Raw genomic sequence first — 15,228 nt, 5'->3', positions numbered from 1 at the left:
AGTTGTAAAGACAGCACCGTGTGCTGTTTTTATGTGAAACATTTGAGATGCTTGTCTCACAGAAATAACATCCATGGAGAGCTTTTGAAGGTGGCATCAAGTCCTAGGTGCGGTCGTCATGGCATCCAAAAGGCAGGTACCACGAGGCGTGGTCCGCATGTGGCTGCATCGTGGGCTGCGTCTTGGGCACCTGTTATGTGCAGTTGAGAGTAACTTATAGCCCAGGGTTTGCTCGCAAGTTGCTGCTGAAACCTGGTTTCCTGCTGTTGTGACTTTATGTCTTTATATGGAAAATTTCAAAATTCAGCAGCATCATGGCGAACCCTCGAGGTCTGTGTGGAGACCCAGCATCGCGGCAAGTACGCAGCGCACTCTGTGCAGGTCCGGTCGGGTCGCACTTGCTGACCACATGCCCCATGGGATGTACCCGAGAGGCCCACACAGGGCAAGGACGGTGTCCGCAATGTGCTCCACGCCGCCTTCTGCCCCGTCTGCCACAGCCCCACAGGGAGAAGCCTTGAACGTGTGAGCTGTCTCCTGGTGCACGTGCAGCTGCAGAACACCCGCGGACGCAGCCCAGCTCCGGCAGCAGGGACGCCAGCTCTCGCTGGGAACACCTGCGTGGTGGGGCGCTCCATGTCCACGTAGGTTTTACAAGGTCCGTTATCAGGAAGGAGCCAGGCACAGGGTGTGCCTAAGGAAACATTCTCAGTTGGGTCTCAAGTAAATCAACTACAAACATTGCCAACAGTTTTATACATGCTTCTGGGGGCATCTAGCTCCATTGTGTTGCTGGAGATACAGGGAAATTTAACACTGACTTTCGGTTCCACAGCCTGAACTGGACCCTTGACCAGCCTCTGGGATCTGGGGAGCCGGCTTTCCACACTGGGCACAGGGAAGCAGGGTCCCCCATGCTTTCCTTCTGAGAGGTTCCACCTCAGGACCTGTAGCTGGGGGCTCCCTGAAAGGCTGACTGAGGTGGGCTCATCTGCAGAAATTGCATGCAGAGCAGTTATATCCACTGGCAAACAGCTCCCTGTGTGGTGTCTGGAACTCCTTCCCCAATGGTTGGTCAGCACCAGGACTGTCTGCTGGGAGCAGCCGAGCTCAGGGCTGCAGGCAGAGCCAGGTGGGCAGGAGACCCCCCAAGAACCAGCTCAGGAGGCACCCAGCATGGAATACAGAGCAGCAGGGGGCTGTCCTCGGGCAGGGGCGTCCCGGAGTTTGACTGGCACCCCTGGGAACACACGGGGCACCTGGCTTAAGGTTGTGTGTGGGTCTCCAGACACACCTACCTCCTGCGCTGAGCACCAGAGACGTTGGTGACCAGCTGCAGCCGGCCCCACCCACCTGTTCTCATTCTTAGCACACTGACCCCAGAGTCCTTCCACCTCCCAGGGGCCAGGCACCCTCCTGGGACAGGGCGTCATCCAGGGAAACACTGGCCATTGTGTCCTGATGCTCTAGATGAGCTGCCGTAACCTGAGTGTGAACACTGGCCCAGCCCAGCCCAGCCGCCTGTGACCTGCAGGTTTTGTGGCCCTTGAGCCCATCCAGCTGTCACTGAGTGCCCAGGCACAGCTGTACAAGCCAGAGAACTTCTGCCTCATCCAGACGTTCCTGGGAAAGCAGTGAATGTGAACTTGCAGACACCGTGACCAAGTTCCCTCTGAGAGGCTGGGGGTCCTAGCTTGCTGGCTGTGTCCAAGGGCAGTTCCTGAGTTTGTGAGAAGGTGTTTTGTGTGCGTGTTGCAGACAGAGGCAAGGAGCCTTCAGCCGACACCCAAAGGCCCTGCCCCTTCCAGTGCCCATGGGGGCCACTCTCCACCACACGTGAGAGCACACAGCGATGTGGCCTCTTCATCCCAAGAGGTGCAGTCTCCCCTCCCCAGCAACCTGAGGACACACACCGGCGTCCTGTGCCCAGTGAAGCCCCCTCCCACCCCTGCCACGGACCCTCACCTCGCAGCCCTGTGCATCAACAGAGAGGGTGTGCAGCCCAGGGATGTGTTAAACGGGCTTGGGGGACTTGAGAGTTTGAAGAAACTTGTTCTTCAGAGGAGAGTTACATGTGTGTCTTTTCTCATTCAAACCCAGACACGTTATATATAGTCCCTAAAATGGGAATCTGGCTGGAAAACATTTTTGTCCTTGGACTTGTCCTGAGGAGGGAACTGGCACCCTGACAGGAAGATCTCCCTGCAGATTTGTACCTGCTAGATCCCTACACAATTTTTATCACTCTCCACGCTTTCCTCACATTTTTCTTATTTTAAATCGTCTCTTTTTAGGGAAACCAATTGTAAAATGTTACAGGGGTCTGGTAGGGCAGCCCTGGACACAGGGCCTTATTCTCTAACGAGCTGCGGCCCCGTAGGTGAGAGCGGCGAGGATGCAGCACGGGCAGCACTGGCACTGCAGCCGAGCTTTACGGGGTGCGATGTTCCAGTCGCCACTTCCACAGTTTACAACCAGACTTCATGGCGTGGTGGTTTTTCCAGCTTCGGTGCAAACAAAAATGAAGCTGTACTGGGCTGGCTGGAGAAGGGAGGCTCGGGGACCCTGCTGACGTCAGGTCAGCACAGAACAGGCCCCACCCCCGCGAACACATCTCTCGGCAGATCGTAAACCTGCAGACGGGAACATGGCTCGACCAGCAGCACCAGCCTTCGGGAAATGAAACCTTGCAAGGAATTCTCTTTGCGGGAGATGCAGATACCACAGCCCCGCACCTCTTCTCATGTCTGTGGCACAGAGAGGCTCAGGGAAGCCCACCTTACCTGGAAGTGAAATCCTAGCCCATTAACTTGGTCATGTCCTTCCCCTGTTTAAGTCTGATGTGCACCCCCCCACCCCTCCCAGGCCGGCATCTGAGGGCCTTCACCGACCTGAGGCCGCGTTGGCTGGGGAGTCGCCATTAGTCTGCAGTCCCTTGCGGCCACGCCCTCCACGGAGGCTTGCCCCCTGAAGAACAGAGTCGTTCTAACAAGTCCAGGACGGGTCCCTCGTCCAGTGATGCCCGCCCCAACCACAGATGGAAATGCCAAAGCCCGCCTGGCTCCAAAGAAGAGCTCCTTACCCTGCTGCAGCCATGGGGAGCCCGCGCTCCTGCAGCCCCCCAGCAGGAGCTTACTTCCCTCCCAGCTCTGAACGAGCGTTGGGAGCCGTGTGTTTTCTTACTTTTACAGTAAGCGGTGCGAGAAGCGGGGGCTGCCCATTGGGAGGCACACACAGGATCCCGCACAGGTTCCTTGAGAAGCCCCGCAGGACGCGGCTCTGGAGAACGAGCAGGCTTGGTGCCCAGGAGACTCTGCCCTGCAGGCCCCCCGCACAGACACTTCTCTTTCATCTGTGTCCTGAATCGCCAGGAGCTGCGAGCGAGGCCAACAGGCTCCCTGAGTGGGTCTTCAGACAGGGCCCAGCAGAGGGAGCGTTTCTGCTCGACTGATGTGACCGTCCGGTCAGCTGGGGACAGTGAGCTGGAGACCGAGTCCTGGGACCTGCACTGGGCTTGCTCCCTGTGAGCAGGTGACCTGAGAGCCCTGCCCTCATGCCTGCCACTGTCCACTCGGGTGGAGGGCAGTAGCCACTCCTGGGTCCCAGGATTGGGGCTGAGGGCTTGGCCCTGAGAAACCCCAGGAGGGACAAAACAAAGGCCAAAGGCCTCATGGACGCATGTCCTCGGCAGTAGGCTGCACGTCCTCACTGGGGCCACCACAGTGGCCACCACCACCCCACCGCAGTTCCCACCCTCAGGGACCCCAGCCTGTGGGTACATGGCTCTCCTGGCCCCGGTGCCTCGAGGGCTGGGGACAGCAGGACTGTCTGCGTTTCCCTGCTGGCTGGCAGGTGCCAGGCCCTCTCAGCCCAAGGGACCCCCACCTCCAGGCCATCGGAGAAGCTGCCTCCCCATGGCCGGGACACCTCACTTGGGTCTGGGAAGGGGTGGGAATAGGAGAAGGAAGCCCACAGATCCACGTCAGCAGCACATCTCTCACCTGGAGTGGGCCCTGCCTGCCTTTGTTTACTGGGGTGGGGGTGCAGAGGGCCCTGGACTCCCTTTTCTTCTGAGTGGAGGTCCCAGCCTCTCCTCACCATGGATGGGGTGCAGCTGCCTCATCGAAGCTCACCCTTCCTTTCCCTGCTGCCCGTGGCTGTTGGTGAGGGTGAGGTCTTCAGCCCTGAGGAGCAAGCAGGGTCCACTGTCCTCTTCCCAGACGTGATGGAAGGGCTGCTCCTGACCCAGGGGGACCAGCTGGGCACCCTTCCAGGTGCTGCTAGGAGAGGGGTCTGCGCTCACATCCACCACACTCTCCTGTCCAGGGACCTTAGCACCTTCAGGCAGCCTTGCTTTCACTCTCACACACATGTGCACACGTGTACACGTGTACACACTGTATTCAGAAAGCACTGTGCTGTTTGCTGAAACATTTGGAACTGATTTGATGCTGTGTTTTCCTGTTGTTGAGTGAAATTGTTGCTAACCACCAGAATATCTCCAATTTTAGGACCACAGTGGTTTCACTCCAGTCAGGCGCTGAGTGGCGTGTGGTGAATCTGGCGTCAGGAAACACTTGCCTTTGAGCAGGACAGTCCTGCTCCCCCACCCCATTACCCTCGCAGCCCTGGACCCCCTCCCCAGAGGGGCTCCCCTCCATGTCTGATCCACCCTCTACATTCACACACTGGGAGCCTCTGCGGCCACGATGGGAGAGAAGGCGGGTGAATGCAAGTTTGCAGGCTGGGCTGGCACTCACGCGGGGCGGGTGAGACGCAGTTGCACATTCCTAGCTCTCCCCACCAAGGAGCCCAGAGACAGTGACACCCAGGCCGGGTTTCTAACGGCAGCCTCCCCGCACAGGGACCTGGTTCCTGGAGGAGTGGCTGCCCCCGAGCTGCAGCAGGGAGCAGGTGGGGGATCCTGAGCATCTTTAGAGCCAGAAAGTGGAAAAACGCCTGGAGTGGTAGTGAAGGTTACAGGCCAGCGAGTCCAGCAGCCATGCATCCACACCCACACAGGCCACAGAGTGCAGAGGAGAGACACCCTCCTCACAGGGGACGCAGCTACGAGATGCAGGACAGACAACGGGCCCAGAACCCACTGCTCAGAGGCCAGTGGAGCTGCCCAGTCTGCGGGCGTCCTCAGAGGAAGCTGAAACCGGGAATCTTGGGTTTGATGGGTGGTTTTCACAGCCTCCAACTGCAAAGGGGAGAAAGGCAGCTTTGAGGGGATTCCCTGGCTGATGCCCCTGAACCACCAGGCTGGGTGGGAACCCTGAGCTGAGACGCACTGCCACCCTGGGATCTTCCTGCCCCAAGTATGAGCCCCAGACCTGGCACGGGGAGTGCGAGGCTCCCCTACACCTGGGATGTCCTGCAGGGAGCTTGTGCCCCAGTGTCTGTCCCCGTGCCTAGCGGAGGAAGGTAGAGAGATGGGAGCTGAGGGCCCGGATTCAGGCTTCCTGTTCACAGGGGCATTGTTGGCAGTGGCAGGAGAGCCCCCTCGTGCCCCCGTCCCCAGTCCTGACTGGGTTGTTGTGCTTCTGGGAGGCTCACACTGAGGTCCCCACAGCTGCTCTCAAAAGGTGCAGAAAACACGCCTGTGGTAAGAGGAGACGGGCCTGGCAGGGCAGGGATGTTTGGGAGGTCAGGAGTCTGGGGTTTATTGTTAAGTCGGAGATCGTGTCCAAATGAGAAGCTGGCAGGGAAACTCTCCCAGGTGGGACAGCGGCCCTTCGCCAGCGGCAACTTCATGACTTCCTCCTGCTGCCTGTGTCCCTCCCCCGCCGCCCCAAGTGTGAAGCCAGAGGCCGCCCTCTCCAGGGCACCCAGGCCGAGGTGCTTTGACTAGTGCCTGGGTGGAGGGTGAGGGTCAGCTGCAGCCAGGCCCGGGGCCAGGTGCTGGGCGCCACATGCTCTGGGGCCGGTTGGTGCTCCAGCAGCAGCTGCAGGAGGGCACTTCTGCTAGGATATAAACAGCAAGTGTCAAGTGAAGTCACTTAAACATTATCAGAAACGTTCTAAGTTTGAAAGTTGGAACCGTGCTGGAACCACCGATATTACCATCTCTCTCTTTGGCCCTAGCCTTTCCCTCCGATGGTGGATGGCAGCCGTGGTGTCTGCGCACGTGTGTACGTGTGTGCATGCGTGTGTGTTGGAGAACATGAGGCCCCGGGAGGGAGAAGGGCAGCATGCAAGAGGCCTGTGTCAGACTGTGGTGGCAGCTAAGAAGTGAGGCCCGGGCTCCAGGCCTCAGGGGAAGGGGACCCTGTGGACCCTGGCGCCCTTCACGGGCTTGCACTCCCTGCAGACGGGAGCCAGCAGTTAGCATCAGGGTAGGCACCAAGGTCCACTGGGTCTGCGGCCGCTGCAGCCTGGTGTCCAGCCCCTAGCCAGCTCAACGTGGAGGGTCACCTGCACACAGTACCCTTCTCCAACATCGATGTCCACACTGAGGCCACCCCAACTCCATATGGTGTCACAGCTGGCCCCTCATGGACTGCCCCATGTGCGGGGAGGATAGAGCCTGTGGTCAGAGGTGCAGGGCCCATCAGCTGGGCTCTCAGTGGCCAGCATCACGGCTGAGTCAACATGCAGGCCTTGGGGACCTGCCTCGCCCGCCTACCCTACACACATGTGGAAGCTGTTCCCTGGAACACACACATGGGGCCAGGACCCCACTGCCCCAGCCTCCATTGTCTACCACATGTGAGCGTCCCATGATCCCACCTCCTCTTCCCGTGCTGTCCCTTCACCTCTCGGGCATGGGACCTCTCGGGCGCCCATGCTGCTCAGGGCTCTGACCACAGACTCTCAGCATCTGAGCTTCCATGTCACCAGGGCCCTTGGGGTCCCCTGAAGGGGTCAGTGCCAGAATGACAGGAAACCAAGCAGGTAGAGAAGGTGGGGAGATGTGGCCCCACCATCCCCATCCTGGTGGCTCATCTTAGCTGTGTGTGAGCTGCTGGAGGGCAGGTCGCCCCGCGCCTTTCCCAGCCAGGACACCGCCTCTCCCCAGAAGCCCGCCTCGCCCTCGGCAGCCGGTGGGCACGAGGCAGGGCCAGGGTGGGCAGGTCCCCTGGGGTGGTGCTCCACCCCAGGCACAGCTCACTTGGGCCTCCTTTTCTCCCACAGACACAGCCGGTGCCCAACCCCATGGCCTACTTCTTGCACCGCTCCCCGTGGTGGTTCCACCGCTTTGAGACCCTCAGCAACCACTTCCTGGAGCTTGTGGTGCCCTTCTTTGTCTTCCTCGGACGGCGCATGTGTGTCCTCCACGGGGCCTTACAGATCCTGTTCCAGGTGAGCATCCGCTGCGGTTCCCGAGGAAAACTCGGGTGGGATCTTAAGTTCCCATGTCCCACGCTCTGTGTTTGTCGGTTTGACCTACAGCGTTCCTTGTTGCCCCCCAGCGGTGCCCCATCTTTGTTCCTGGCTGTCCGGGAGTCCATGTGCTGTGCTGTCCCAGGCAGCGGGTACAGCAGCAGGACTGGGTGACCCTTGGTTCATGGCCCTGGCTGTCTCTTGGTTGGTTGGTTATTGTGGCCGCCTCTACAAGTTCTCTTCTGTTTCTAGTTTACTAGGAAGTTTTTTGTTTTCTTTTGTTTGGGATATTTTTATCCCAAATGAATGGGTGTTGAATTTTAGCAAATGGTTTTTTCTCCATCATTTGTGAGATCACTTTTTTCCCCTTAATTTGGTGAAGTGAATTACATTAATATTGCTAATGTTGAACCAGTTTTACATCCTAGGACAAATCAACTTGGTCTTGCTGTGTATGTTTGAATACGTTACTGGGTGTAAATTGCTACGATTTTGTTTTGGTTTTTCATGGTTATCAGTGAGATTCATCTGCAGTTTTCTGTCCCACACTGGCCTTTCCTGGTTTTGCTCCAGGTTTCGCTCTCACCCTCACAGACAGGACGGAGCTGGTGCTCCTGCCTCACCACCCAGCCTTGGTGGGTCTTTGTGGCCACTGACAAACTCCTGGCTGCCGGACATGCAGAGTCTCCATTTCTTTTGCAGTTTTAGTGACAAGTATTTTCCTGGGGATTTGTCCATTTCATCTGTTTTCAAATGCATTGACCAAAAAACAAGTCATAGTAATCTCCTGTTTTGCAGAGTCTGGATTTGTGTCCTTGTCTTCGGTGTTGCCTCTTGTGACGGCACAGAGCAGGATACTTTTTCCAGTGGGGTGGATACTGTATCTTAGTTCGTGCATTTGCATTTGTGTTTTCTTTTTGTTCTTTTAGCCTTCTTTTGAGGTTTTTCTCCTTCCACTTATTTTCTGTCTCCTAATTAGCAAGTTACACACCCTGTTTCTTTCAGGTGAGTACGTGCTCATTTAACTAACTAAAAGTTTAAGTTTAATCCCCTCCTTGCCACCAAGATGGCCCTGTGGCCTCAAGGTGCTTTGACTGTTTCCCCCTACCTACTTACCTGCTTTCACTGCCAGTATTTTAAGCCCTGTTTTGTTTAAAATTCATAGACTTTTTTAAGAACAATTTGGATTTACAGAAAGACTGAGCAGAGGGTATGGAAGGTTCCCATATCCTTCCTACTGCCACACACACAGTTTCCCCATCATGAACATCTTACATTAGTGTGATACATTTATTACAACTAAGGAGCCAATATCGCTTCTTTATTATTAACTAAAGGCCACAGTTTACATAAGGTTCACGCTGGTGTGGTTTATTCTGTGGGTTTGGACAAATGTATGACGGCATGTCCACCATAATCTCTTATGGACTTATTTCAGTGCCCTAAAAATCCTCCATGCTCCCCAGATTCATCCCTCCCTCTCCAACCCCTGGCAACCACTGATCCGTTCACTGTCTCCATAGTTTTGCCTTTTCTTGAATGTCATATAGTTGGAATCATCCAGAGTATAGTCTTCTCAGATTGGCTTCTTTACTTAGTGATATGCATTTGACGTTCCTCATGTTTTGCCTTTGGTTGAGAGCTCATTTCTTTTTATTGCTGAAAGTTGTTCCATTGTCTGGATGTGCCACAGTTTATCCATAAACTATCGGGATTTGGCTGGAATGCAGAACCCTGGCTGGCTGGAGACCCTTGCTCCCAACAGCCTCTGATGAGGGACACACCCAAGAGGCTGGGGCACTCTGCCTGCCCCCACCTGCACAGTTTACCCAGAGGCTACATTGTCCCAAGCTGGTGGGAGGAGGCTCCAGGAAGAGGCTTTAGCATCCTTGCATATGTCTACCACTGTGGGCACCTCATGCTGGCCCTCCCTTCACTGTCACAGGATGCCCAGCCCACTGGCTCTGCCCTCCTCTGCCAATGGAGAACTCGGGTCCGGTTCCTGAGGCTACTCTGAGAACCTGCCTGGCAGAGCCTCAGCAGGAATTCGGGTTTGCCCAGACTTCGTGGTCACCACGGTGACCAAGGGTCACTCTCAAGGCTGCGGGGAGTTAATTAGTTGCTGCTTCAGCTGCTTTTACAAGCCTTGCACCACGGGGACCCTCTCAGGGCTGTAAACTCAACTGAGCCTACAGGGACCCTCCAGGCACCCCCAGGCTGCTCTGACAGTTTCTGCCTACTGCTTTCTCTCCAAATAATCCGAAGCCTGGCTTTGGCAAGTGCCAAAAAAAAGCAAATTGTCAGATCACTTGAAAAAATAACTGAAGGAAGTTTGAGTTACTACTGCAAGTGGAAGGGTTCAGCTGCTTGAAAATAGGATTTGAGAAGAATTTATATTGACCTTTGACCCAGCAGCCTCGAAATGCCCTGCTTTGTTCCCAGTGCATTTGGCACAAGTCTCATGGTGCTTCAGAACGAGGACCAGCTAACGCGACCCAGCCCGGCTGAGTCTGTATCCCGCCCAGGGCTCCAGTGTAGATAGCGCCCAGCAGCTTAGGCCACATGGCTGGGTCTTGACCTGGTTCTGGATCTGCTGCCCAATGGACAGTGGTGGCACAGGAACACCCGGCAGGGAGGCCAGAGCTGGACCTCGGAAGGCCTTGTTGCCAACCTGCAGCCCCGTACATTATTCCCGAAGGCCGGCCACACACTCACCTTCTGTCCCCCAGCGCCTTGGGAGCCCCGGTCCAGGCGTGTCCCTGGCGCCACCCTCCCCCACCCACACCATGCCCAGGACAAGGCAGGACACAGCCTCGGGCTGCGGCTCTTATCTGAGGCCAGGTCTGATGCCCCCACGGGCCAGGTCTCAGCTGCCCAGAGCCGAGAGGGCCAGTGGCCCCTTGCAGGCAGCATGGGGGCACGTGGGTCTCCTCAGGACACCTCGCTGCGTGCCCGTCTCTGCATCCACGACCCCAAGGGTCCCTGGTTCTGTTTGTTCCCGCCCACTCTTCAGGAGAGGGCTGCGGATGTAAGCACACGCACCCCCTCCCACTCTCAGTTTGCACAGCTGTTCCGGAAGGTTCTGCACGGCCTCTGGAGGCAGCCATCGTCTACTTGGAGAGGCTCAGCGCCGCTGCCTGGACCCTCACTTTAACGCCGAGAAGGAACCCTAGGGGGGCAGTGGTCGGAGCTCGGCTGGACCTTGTCCCAGTGTGGACAGGGCACTCTCTAGGCCGTGCCTTTCAGTCGGTCCAGAGACGCAGCTCAAATCCCAGGCTCCCCTCCCTCGCCTCCCACCACGTCCTGATCTTTCTAGCTCTGTGACATCACAGAGTCCAGGAGTCATCACTGTGGGCGCCATCGCTACAGCTGCCTCCACCAGGCCCTAAGGGGCCTATCCGAAGTTGGGTCACAGGCTAACCGCCCCCAGGCTCCTGGCCGCAGAAAGTTGCCTGCGAGCATGCGTGTCCTTTGTGAGGCTGTGGGAGCTTAGAGCCCAGCCCTTCCCTCTGAGGCATCTGCAGCTGCCTCTCCAGGGCCTGGGGTGCCACCCTCACTGCACATCCTCCCACCGCCCTCCAGGGCCTCCCTCTGATGAAGACGCCAGCGTGATGGAAAAAAAAAGTCTCTCCTGATGCCTTTATGTGAGCAAAATCACGTTTTACAGATTTCCTTTAGCTTTATCACCTCCTAGGCTGGTAGTGCCTGATTATAACAGGATTACTGGGACAGGATCGAGTATAGGGAAACGACGCTGAGCCGGCGACAACCACTACTTCCAAACGGGTACAAGACAGTACGAGCAGTCCTGTCACTGAGGCTGCAGGAGACAGACACGCGCATGTTGATAGAGCGGAACTGAAGACGTTCCCGCAGCACGTGCTGTTACAGACGTGGCCTGAATATGGCAGAAGAACATGTATGTGTTTCGAGGCTACTTCCTTAGAGGATGGGGCCATGTGTGTGGGTATGAGGCCAGGACAGTGCACATGCCCGTGAGGTGAGGCTACAGGTTAGTCACGCGGCCTCCTTAGACAGGTAGGAGCCGAGTTTCAGAAAGTGTCTGTGTTGAGCAAGTGTGGTATTTAATGTGTGGTTGGGAAAATAGGGTCACATCACAGTGTCGTCCGTAGTGGTCACAGTATTCCGTACTTAGGGCTAGGTGCCCATCACACAACAGAAGGCTGACCAGGCTGCATCTCGCCCAGGCTGTGCTGCCCCCGCTGCAGTACTGGCTGGAGCATCGGGGCTGTGGGTTGAAGGGGTGGGGAGGGGGCGGCTGCTTGGCCAAGAAGCCCCTTCAGGAAAGCACAGAGTCCCAGCCCTACCTGTGTTGAGCCACCTGGCCCCTCCCCTGGGGCTCTGCCTCGGCCCCGCTAGGGCCCTGGCCGGGTGTGCCACCCCCTGTTTACCATGGCTAGATGGGGTTGTGGCCTGGGCATCTGTCCCTCCAGGAAGGCTCAGGTTACAGCCAGCAAGACAGCAGGGTCCTAACCAAAGCCAGGGGAGCCTGTGTGGCGTCATCACTGTAGGAGCCTTGCTTCCACACCCCAGGGTGTGGCCCTCATGGGTCCAGAGGTGCCAAGAGTCCCCCGATGGCATTTCTTGTTTTGAGTGGAAAATAACTGGTTTGGAACAGATACAAGAGAAGGAAAGGCCCCCGTGGGCCCCTGGGGTCCCACGTGGGGTCTTGCTGCCACAAGCTCATGTGCCTGTCTGCAACCACAGGTCCTCGCAGGCTGTTAAATCTTCACAGCCGTCACTCCAGCAGCTGCAGCCATGACACATGACTGCTCTTTACTTAAAGTCAGCTGTCTGTTTAACGCTCTCCATCCCCATGTTTACAGTTTCCAATGCCCTGCAGTTCTTTCTGTGCATCCAGTTCTTTCTGCTGGAAGAACATTTCATTTGTTTTTAACACTGCTTAGCAGGGGCTGCTGATGGATGCCTTCCCTTCAGCCGCCTGTGGTCGCTGCCCGGCAGCGGCTCTGCCGGGGACTCACAGGACCCTGACCCCCGCTCCTCTGTCTGCGACTTTCCCCCCTCTGGCCACTTCTACGATTTTCCTTTTTCACTGATTTTCAGCAGTCTAACGGGATGTGCCTTGGGTGTGGCTTTCTTTGCATTTATCCTATTCATGGTTTCTTGGGCTCTTTGATCTGTGAGTTTAGTTTTCATCAATGAGGAGAATTTTCTTCATGTTGTTTCTGCCACCCTTCCCTTCCTGGGGCTTAAACCGCACGTCTGTGAGACTGGTGCCGGCTCTCCCCCCGGCCCTGGGGGCACCCGGCTCTGCTCCGCACTGCCTCTCCCTGGGCTTCACTTTACAAAGTGCCTGTTGTTCTGGCCTCACATTTGCTGACTTTCCTCTATAGGGGCAGTAATTTTAGAAAGCCTGTCCACGTCGTGTGTTACCTTTTAACACTCCAGTTACTGCCTGGTTCTTCTTTGTAGTTTTCAGATTTCTCTTAATAATGACCACATTTGCTTTTAAATCCCTTAGTTTTTGACAGATTTAACGTCTTTATTTACTAGACATCCTGCTTTCTGAATTTTCCTGCCAGCCTGTTTTGTCTCTGCCTGTGTCTTGCAGGCTGTTTACTACCAGTTTCGTGTCTGTTAACTTTTGGTTGCGTGCTGGACTCTGACGGCAGCTAACTGACTTGCACAGACCCTCCTGGGCAGGTCTAAACGCACTGTCCCTACAGGGGTTGCCTTGCAGGTCTGGGCCTCACAGGCTCTGCTGCATGCCTGGCTCTCCACATGGGTTTGTGAAACTCGAAGGTCTTCCAGACCTGTGTGGAGACCTGGCCTCCAGTCATGTTCTCCCTGGCCTCTCGGAGGCCCAGGGGCTGCGAGCTCAGTGGCTACAGGGACCCACAGCTCCTAGTTTTGTGCACCGCCTTCTCTGTGCCCCTCAACTTCCCAGCTTCAGGCTCTGCCCCCTGCTCTCCCTCCTGGGGTCCCCCTCTGAGTCAGGCCCTGCAGTGCCCACAGCCGGGTCTCAGACACTTGCTTTGTCTGTTTGACGTCCGGTTCTTTGTGTGAAGGGTCCAGCCCCACTGTCTCCCTTTTGACCTAAAGCAGAAGTCACTGGTGAAGTTTCAGCCTAATGTCGGAGCAACCTGGGGCCACTGAGCAGTGCAGCAAGATGGCCATGGACCCGGGCCCTGAGTGCTAGTCCTGCTTCTCAAGGGTAAAGGAGGACGGCGGGGACAGGCCAGCCCCCTCTCTCAGTGCAGTCTTGGCGGAGCAGGAGGGAGTGTGCGTCTAGGGGGTCGAGATGCGGGAGCAAACGGCCCCGGGCGGTTGTCCCTGGCCTCGCTCTCGGTCCTTATGCTGGGTGGGGGCGGCCAGTGCTGGGGCCACACCAGCCCTCATGCTCAGCTCAGCTCTTGGTTGGAAGCCAGGCCAGTGGCTGCGTCCTTGTTGTCCTCATGCTTGCAGAGGTGAGTGGCGACCACTGTGGGGGTCTAGGAGCTCAGCAGGCAGGTGACCCCCCCACCAGGCGAGGCTCAGCGCTCCCTGGGCCATCTTCCCTCACTTCCCTTTTCTCATTTTTACATTTTTCAGTCTAAATGCTTATATTGTTTCACGTCTGATTCATCCTTAAAAACGAGAATCAGCCAGAACATGTGTGGACCTGGGTCTTGCTCTGGTGACCGGTCCTGCACCCCTTGTCCCTCAAGGCCCAGGCCTCCTTCTGCCCCGAGAGTATTGATTCTGTTTTTTACATCATCCCGGTCCTGGGAAGTCGACTGTGAAGCCATTGAATCTGCTGATCTGTATCATTTCCTCAAAGCTTCTCCTGTTTCTGCACCTCATTCTGAAAGGATTTCTCAAGTCAGTCTTCCAAATCACGAATTCAGACTTCAGCCTCGTCCATTCTGCTTTTCACCTGGTAGGGTTTTTATGTTGTACATGTTACATATGAGGGTATAGATGAATAGATGCTCTTTGCTGATCAAGGTCCTTCAAATTAGCAGCGTCTTCCCTGGGTTTCTCTGGATGCCTCTGGGATCTTCAGAGCCTGCGAGTGGCCGGAAGGGGGTGAAGGCTGCACTCGCTACACCTGGAGCAGTTGGCAAGCGGGCCATCTGGGGTGACCTCGGGCAGGTGGGCTCCCCTGGGAAGCCCCGGCTGCCTTGCTCTGCACCATGATGGTGGCTGTGTCTCCAGTGGTTAGTGTTGGTGGAGCGAGTATGCAGCCCAGACCAATCCTAGGGAGCAGGTGGGTGCTGGCGGCTACAGAGGACATGTCTTCACAGGCCAAGAGGGCGGCTCCTGGGTGCCCGTCAGCTGCCTGCAGGGCTTGAGTGCAGACCAGCCCTGAGGGGCCGTGTGATGGGCGACCAGGTGGGCTGGTCTCTGCACGCCGCCCCAAGCAAGGGCTGTGGACGCAGGTAAGGGCTGGGCGTCCTCCTCAACCACACTCCTGCTGTGTATTCACAGGAACCCCCAGGCCAGGGGTCTAGGTGTCTTCTCCTCTGCTTTGGCCACCATCTCAGCCAAGAGACGAGCACTTGAGGGCGGTGTTCTGGGCACCCTCGTGGCCCGACAGCTACACCAGGATGGCAGGCCCTCTGAGGAGCAGCCAGCTCTCACTCTTGATCTCAGTGGCCACAGCTGCACAACTGGGCCACAGAGAGAGGGGACCCCTTTCAGCTGACCAGCCCGCTCACCAAGCAAAAAGCAGTTGTCAAGAGGTGTCAAGAGGGGCACAAGGAGGCAGCCAAGCTTCAGTGACTGTCCCCCTCAAGCCACTTGCTGACACAGCTGAAGGAGCTAGTGGAGCATCAGAATCTTGGTCTGGGAGATGAGAATTGGAGGGTGGGGGCTCTGAGCTGCCCCCACTGGCGGCACCACACTCCCAGACTGTCGGGAGCCAGCAGCTCTCGGCAA

At 56.8% G+C, this 15,228-nt stretch overlaps 1 protein-coding gene across 1 annotated transcript in view; it reads left to right on the top strand.

Moving 5' to 3' along the window:
* LMF1 (lipase maturation factor 1) overlaps positions 1 to 15,228 on the top strand; it is an 83,208-nt gene that overhangs the window by 57,988 nt on the left and 9,992 nt on the right. Inside the window, exon 6 of the mRNA XM_006204245.4 lies at positions 7,138 to 7,305. Coding sequence (XP_006204307.3) covers positions 7,138 to 7,305 — 168 coding nt within the window. The remainder of the gene's footprint in view (positions 1 to 7,137; positions 7,306 to 15,228) is intronic.

This window comes from Vicugna pacos, chromosome 18 (genome assembly GCF_048564905.1).
Source record: "Vicugna pacos chromosome 18, VicPac4, whole genome shotgun sequence".
In the NCBI taxonomy this organism is placed as follows: domain Eukaryota; kingdom Metazoa; phylum Chordata; class Mammalia; order Artiodactyla; family Camelidae; genus Vicugna; species Vicugna pacos.
Note: the sequence above shows the minus strand (reverse complement) of the source record. Positions and strands in the feature narration are given on the sequence as shown.